The 7,611-nt window shown below is 32.5% G+C and overlaps 1 protein-coding gene across 1 annotated transcript; it reads right to left on the bottom strand.

Moving 5' to 3' along the window:
• Window positions 1-224: 224 nt before the first annotated feature.
• On the bottom strand, window positions 225-5,208 carry LOC111919071 (beta-galactosidase 3). Its single transcript, XM_023914678.2, has 18 exons — window positions 5,005-5,208; window positions 4,826-4,921; window positions 4,596-4,708; window positions 4,441-4,507; window positions 4,121-4,213; window positions 3,861-4,004; window positions 3,565-3,656; window positions 3,200-3,305; window positions 3,027-3,114; window positions 2,696-2,814; window positions 2,340-2,504; window positions 2,096-2,274; window positions 1,813-1,916; window positions 1,601-1,710; window positions 1,406-1,516; window positions 1,178-1,291; window positions 742-944; window positions 225-584 (listed from the first exon to the last, which is right to left on the bottom strand). The coding sequence occupies exons 1-18, from the start codon at window positions 5,173-5,175 to the stop codon at window positions 473-475; spliced, it is 2,187 nt and encodes a 728-aa protein (XP_023770446.1). The 5' UTR covers window positions 5,176-5,208; the 3' UTR covers window positions 225-472.
• Between the last annotated feature and the right edge of the window lie 2,403 nt (window positions 5,209-7,611).

Raw genomic sequence — 7,611 nt, 5'->3', positions numbered from 1 at the left:
CCTCCATAATGGAAATTCAAAGTTTCTAACCCTACATCAATTGATTGTCGGAAGTAAAATTTCCAAACATCCTAAACGCTATAGGTTGATTTTATGTCTAAGCTCTACCAAACTGAATCTTGTTTTTCACTATTATCATCATATTATAGTATCAAAAGTCTAGACATTGAGTCCTTTTAGTTTATGAGGTTTATGCAAAACACTCATTTAACACTCATTGCATATAAATCACAAGAACTTTCTCCTTTCCAACAACCATTCCATACAATTAACCTTTTTATGGTATCTTTCGACTTTTATCTTGTATAATCTTATACCTTATAAAAATTACATCTTTTACCACAATAATTTTAAATAATCGTATAGCATGTGGGATAAACATCTCAAAATTCGTATCCTATACTTTTTGACATCTCTGGTAGAGGTCTCAATGAGCTTCACAACACCTATTTTCCTTGTATATATATGATCTTCACTTTAACGTTCTTCTCATAATAGAAATAGTCGATGGATCCCCACCCATTTCTTCAAACACAACTATCAAATTTTGTGTTGGCTTCAACCATGATCTAGGGACATGGTACCTACAAAATTCAAACAAAAAATAAATAATAAATCGATTAAAGATTAAAGACTTAAACATGAGACATCTGTTATCCGATAATACTGTTAATAATACTGTTAGACAGTTATGTGAGGACATATAACGTTTTATTTATAAATGAGAATGATTGAGTTTACCATCTTTGGGTTGGTTTTCCGCAACGAGTTTGACACTTGGCGGGTCGGAAAGTACCAGCATAGTTGCATCCGGTACAACTCCCTTTTGCACGAATTGTCCAATATCTTCCTATGCTTTGACCATTGATCCATACTTGACCCTTTCCCATTCTCTTCATGTCAATAGCTAGAGGCTCAACCCCTTCTGGTGCATTGAAATAAGCCTGCATGTTGACTAGTCAATGCAGTTCGTGCATAATTCTGACACCAAAACTTTCCACTAAAACAATTTGTTGCTTACATTTTTGGTCTATTTTAATAATAGACCCTTATTAATTTTGCAATTAATATAGTCTGATATTTTTATTTATTCTAACAATGTATTTATAGTTTTTACCTATATAATAGCAATTTATTTTATGAATTAAAAAGATAGAAAAAAAAAAAAGTAGTGTACCTTGTACCAAGTAAGTGGCCTATGGTTTTGTTGAAGCAACGATGATTCAATCCAATCTACTGAAGAAACCCCCGTCGGCGACGCTAAATTTTGCGATTCTCCCTTCAGGCCTACCTGCAAAACCAAATCGGAAGAACAAAAAGGCGAAATTGAGCTCCACCGATCCTAGAAAAACACGACGGAGTTGGAATTTTGAGATTATGAAACGAATTATCGAACGAAATAGACCTTGTATGACCATTTCTGCCTGGAAATATCCCTCGATCCACGATCTACTCCGTGTAACACAACAGGTCCTAAAACTCCAGTCTTCCATAGCTCAAAATGTGGCCCGTTGTTCTTCGATCAAAAAGAATTATCGTATTTAGATTCGTGTAATTCAATCGAAGACGATAGAATGAAATTGGAGTTAAATCGACTTACTTGTAACCCTACGGCGACACTTAGCAGCGAGATCTTGTTTATTCCGGCGTGTAGATTAGCGTTTCCGGTGAACTTAACGTTCTTATTTTCTGGATTTCCGAACGCCGATCCTGATGAATTCGCGTACAAATTACGAACAATTCAATAACAAATTCATAATACAAATTTGAATCTGAGTTCTATGTACATGACAATGCTTATCGGAGTTGTACCTGATAGCTGGCCATTGATGAAAACATGTAAAGCATGGCCTTGGGAATCCACTGTTAGCGTCGGAACACTATTCCCGTGTATTTCCCATGGCTTTATCACAACACTAGAAATTCAAGTTCGAGAATGTAAGTACAAATTACAATGCAGAATGTACAGCAACTATTATGGATTTTTATCACAGTAATAGAAACCATATCAAAGAACATAATCCGTACAAGTTTTAATGCATGATGTACAGGTTTTAATACAAGCATTATGTTTAAGAAAATAACTTTTTCTAACCTGGTTGAATACCAAAGATAATCACTTGCATCTCTAGTTACACTCAACTGATCCAACAAACCAGAAACTATCATCTTTGATCCAATATCAACAGATGAAACATCTTCACTGAAAGTTTGCCATGGAAGTCTATTCACATGTGTTGGCAACATATTTACAAGAGATGTCTTTGATCCAATCTAAAAAAAATGATCAGAAGTCAGCTTTAGGTAGTTGTAACTCATGCAGGATTCGTTGTACTAACCTGAGCTGTATTGAAAGCTACATTTTTGCAATCAGGAAGAATGCTGATTGACCATGGAGGCAGATTGTAATGCATGTTTCTGAATGTGACTGTTGTGGATGAATTGAGATGATAATTGGCTAAAAACGCAGCACAACCTCCGGTTTTTGAAGAAAATACATGTGCCTAATATAAACATGTTGAGATTTTTTAGTAGTGAAAATGTTTTATGGTCAAATACATAAAACATTTGTATTTTATTATATTTTTTTAAAAGGTTAAAAGATTCTAATGGTTTAATATGTACATATATAGCTAATTAGTGTTTTTCTGTATTTTCAGTTAATAAGATTGTAAATAGTTTTTATTCTACAAACCTGTTCGTAGGTTCCTAAGGAAATAAAAGTAGGATCAGCTGAAACGAGTGCTCGTTCGCTTAATTTTATAGCTTTATGAAGCTCCTTCAAGTGGTTATATTTTGGTTGCCTTAGCAAACCTGTGTTTACAAACAAAGGCTATATGTTAGTATTTTTTACTATTGACTTAATAGATAAAGTCATAGAAATGAACATTTTACACCCTTTACTTCTAACTTTTTACAAAGTTACCTTTATCTTTTTAACTTCCATTTCCATTTGACATCATTTTCTCAAATATGTTTTGACATTATTTATTCAAACAACATTTTGTACAGTATAATTTTATTACCGTATTCGTCTATAGGAGCATCATAATCGTAGCTGGTAGTGATGAACGGGCCTCCGGCTGTCCTTCCAAAATTTGTTCCTCCGTGATACTACTTAATATAAGAAAAATGGATTAAGTTATCAATTAATTTTAATTTTTGGTTTCCATTTTAGTCTATGGAAAAACATGCTAACCATGTAATAATTCGTGAACGAGCCTCCCTTTTGAATGAATCGGGCAACTGCAAACGCCAAATCTTGAACGGGTCGATGGGGAACCGGTCCACCAAAATCCGAGAACCTTTAAAGAGTTAAATTCCAATGACTAACAAGATCCCACATTTGAAATTGACTTTTAAAGTTATCAAAATCATATTTATTCCTTATTCTTCTACATTTTTTACACCATTTTTTTTTTCTATATTGAAATACTTATTATACCACTTCATCTAGTTTTTAATTTCTCCTCAAAAATCAAAAAATTCATATCAAATTTTAGAATCGAAAATTTCCAAGTTTGAGTATGACAAATAATTGAGAATAGAAGTAATAGGACTTACCATCCGCTCCAAGCCTCTGTCCACATTGTAGGTTTTGTTTCTTTGTTATTTGGAGAGAAATAATCACAATAGAACCCATTGCAAGTATTTATCTGTCATAAAAACCAAACGTAAATATTTATGTTAGCAATAAAAACATATTGTGTCTAATCAGCCACAATGTATTTAGCAGACAGTGTGTCAGTTATCAGTATTTCGTATTCCTAGATTCTGGTATTGAATTCGTGCCCAAAACTGGGCACGAATCTTATCACCAGTAGGATCGGGAGCATCATGAAATAGAGAAAAATACATACAATAGGATCGGGAGCATCATCTTGCTTGCACATGACCCACGGGACACCAGTGTCCAATCCAACAGCCATTTTGGCAGCCCAAGTCAAGTAAGCATGACCAGCTGCACCATATGCTTTGCTTTCTGCCCCATATTCATTCTCTATCTGTCCCATTTACAAAATTTCAATTTTAAAATATTTATATCCTTTTTGTATAAACAAATTGGAATCTTGATTTTATAAATAAATAAATAAATAAAAACAAGAAATAAGAAAGTTACCTGAGAGAGAATAATTGGGCCACCTTGTGACTCGAACAATTTTTCGTACTTCATCATTTCCACTATTTTTGTGGTGAACTTTTGCATTGCCATCTACATCACAACTTCTGATTAAAAAATATTTACATATTTTCAAGTAATTAATTCTGTTTTTAAATAACAATATTTATTTCTACTTTCTTTTTGCATTAAAAACACTTCACGCATACACACACACACATCCCAATAAACGATGTAGTTTTGTCCTGACAATGTCAGCATCTATGTAATAATATAATACAAACGCAATTAATTTTGGACTTTAAGGAAAAATGAGACACCTTGAAAGGTTCGTTATCAGTTCTAAAGCTGATTCCAGGAACATACTTCAACCAAACAGGAAAACCTCTTCAAAAAACATTAAAAATCATCATCAAAATCACTAAAAACAATTAAAAAAAAAACGAAATTTGTTCATGAATCTTGATAAAGTTACCCAAAATTCCACTCTGCACAAACAAATGGTCCAATTCGAAGATGCATATACATCCCAGCTTTCTGAACCAGTTTCACAAACCGAATCAAATCATATCTTCCTTCAAAATTATACTGCAAAATTCGAATCCAAATCCAAATTCATCAACATAAAATTATATAATCAAATAAATGGGAAACTATTAAAAAGGAAAAAAAAAATAAAGTAAAGAAAAAACAGAGTATATATACATTTCCTGGAGAAGGTTCATGCCCATTCCAGAAAACATAAGTATCGATCACATCAAGTCCTCCATTTTTGGCTTTTAAGATGAGATCTTCCCACATCTGCAACAAAGTTCGGATTGGATTTGAGTAATTGTTGAAAGAAAGGGATTGGAAATCAGAAATGTGAAGAACAGAGAGATTACTTCAGGGGTGCTTCTTGGATAATGTATAGAACCAGACATGAGGATTCTTCTTCTGCCATTGATGATGAGAGATTTCTTGTCGTAGGTTACGCTGCATTTTGTGAAGTCGATACATAGCAGAAATGAAACGATGAGTAGTGAAACCCATTTGGAAGCTGAGGTAGCTGCCATTTCTTTCAACTAGAGCAAGATGGAGGGCTTTTTCATATATTTATATAAGATGCGAAATAGTTTTAAATGCTTTCAATTAATAATATTTATATCTTAAATCGTGTATTGTAATTTTTATAATAGTTTTCGTTTTATATAAAGTACAGTTCTTAAATACAACATATTTAATACTTTTTAAGATCTATGTTGTTTTAAATCATTATTTAAAATGTTAAAAAAAACTCATAAATTAAATGTGTGTTACAGTCTTTGTATGCAATTAAAGCACGTAAATTTTGTAAGAGAAATTATATTCAAAACTTTTTCCTACAAATTGTTCATATCTAGTATCTACACGACGACTATTTTTCTATTTTTACTATAATGTTTGTTTCTTAATAATGAGTCAATAATATTCAAATCTTATAACAAAATAAGATAATGGCGTTTTGAAATAAACATTTTTATTTGTAGTTGAGGTAAAGGGAGACTATTTACATAAAATAACTTAGATAGAAAAAAACTACACTGCAAAAATGTTCTTGTGGTTTGTGGAAAAAGTTTTGGACTAATATTACTAGTCCAAAATAAGTATTTTGTTGTGGTTTTGGTAACGTTTCAAAAATATTTAAAATGACAGATCTACTATGATATTTTTTTGTTCTACTTTTTATCTATTACAATAATTAAAAAAACAAAAAGAAAAATCGTTGACTGTTTATCCCCCCCTCCCCCCCCCCTCTACATCAGATGAACCTACAAACTAGATGTTCGTCAACATCGGAGCTCCAGCTCTGATGAAATCGACGACTCACCAGAAAAGGAGAGAAGCAGAGCGAGGACCACACAAGCAGAAGAAAGAGAGAGACGACAGTATTAGGTTTAGTCTAAGGGTTTTTGAGGCATCATTCATCGGATCTACCACCATCATCTTTCACAAACCATCAGAAACCGCTGCAACGTGGTTGAGGGTTTGAAAAATCTTAGCTTTGCTATCAACGTAGTTTATGATTTGTTGTATGTAGATAACATTTGTGGGTTTGAAAAAACCCAAGCTTAGACTTTCTAGATCTAAAGATGGTAGCTACCCTAGGGTTTGATGTGGCTTGGTGACAGACACTTGGCAAATGACATCCTTCCATTTATTGACGTATTTCCCAGATCTAGCCCCAACCCTCGTCATATCTTCTTTTATCTATGTATCTCTCTACCTCGTCATATTTGTGTGTTCATGTAACGGTTTATGGAGATCTTGTTGCATCTAGGTTTTGTGTGGTGGGTTTGTTCTTCATCTATTTAAGAAAAATTGCGACTTGTTGTTCACCATTATATATTTATGATATTTATTTCCTTTGATTTCTAAACTTTATGTTTTAGATATGAGATGAACACAAAGATTAAATGTGGAAAATCTGGGATTTGTATTGAATCTGTTGGTTCAAATCTCCATTTTGTCCATCCATGTATGTATATGTATTAATCAGGAAAAAAGAGATGGTGGAGGTTTACAAATCTAATAGTTATTGAGTTTGAGATATGGAAAAGTTGTGTTTGAGCTCATCAGATGGCAGCGACGGCATTGACAGGTGGTGGCGGAGACGACGACGTTGTGTTAATGGTGGCGGTAACAACAGTGATATGGCATTGACCGATGGCGGTGGTGGTCTCTTAACTCTTAAATAAAAGTATTGTAAGAGAAAAATGGGTACGTCAAGATAGTATTTTATTTTTAATTTATGTAATAAAAAAATGAGTAAACAAAATTAAAAAAGGTAAATCAGTCATATTTAGAAAAAATAACCGAAACTACAACAAAATTCATATTTTGAACCATTGTTCATTTTCTAAAAAAATTTGTAACAAGATAATAATTTTCCACAAACCATAAGATCATATGGATCATTTTTACCATTTAATCTTACAAAAATAAAAATAAAAATATATTCCCAGCTAATGGAGAATTGGAAATTGTACATAACCAAAGAGAAATCGTTAAACTCAAAAACCATAAGATCATATGGATCATTTTTATCATTTAGTCTTACAAAAATAAAAATAAAAATAAAAATATATTCCCTGCTAATGGAGAATTGGAAATTGTACGTAACCAAAGAGAAATCGTTAAACTCAAAAGAAATTAAATATTGTGATGATTACTTTTTTTTTTTTTTTTGAGTGATTACTCTGGAATAATGACTTAAAAGGATAATATATTTTTCGATTTATACACATTTAGTTACCAGTTTTTTTTCCGTCCATATTTACCCCTTAAACTTGTTAAGCTGTACACAATCAGTCCTTATGACTGGTTACTCCAGGTTAGCCGGGAAAATGACTTAATAGGGTAATATATTTCTCATTTTGTACACATTTAGTCCTTAATATTTTTTGTTTCAAAATAAGTCAATTTTGTTTTTGTACTCATTCAGTACTTATGAATGTGGGACAATCATTGAT

This window comes from Lactuca sativa, chromosome 7 (genome assembly GCF_002870075.4).
Source record: "Lactuca sativa cultivar Salinas chromosome 7, Lsat_Salinas_v11, whole genome shotgun sequence".
In the NCBI taxonomy this organism is placed as follows: Eukaryota; Viridiplantae; Streptophyta; class Magnoliopsida; order Asterales; family Asteraceae; genus Lactuca; species Lactuca sativa.
This window is presented reverse-complemented; position numbering and strand designations above follow the sequence as displayed.

Excerpts from the sequence above, each read along its gene's own strand:
- LOC111919071 (XM_023914678.2), bottom strand. The coding sequence starts at position 5,175 with ATGGCAGCTACCTCAGCTTCCAAATGGGTTTCACTACTCATCGTTTCA. Across the intron at positions 3,306-3,564 it reads ACAGAGGCTTGGAGCGGATG|GTTCTCGGATTTTGGTGGAC; the intron begins GTAAGTCCTATT and ends AACTCTTTAAAG. Across the intron at positions 3,115-3,199 it reads CGTTCACGAATTATTACATG|TATCACGGAGGAACAAATTT; the intron begins GTTAGCATGTTT and ends TATATTAAGTAG.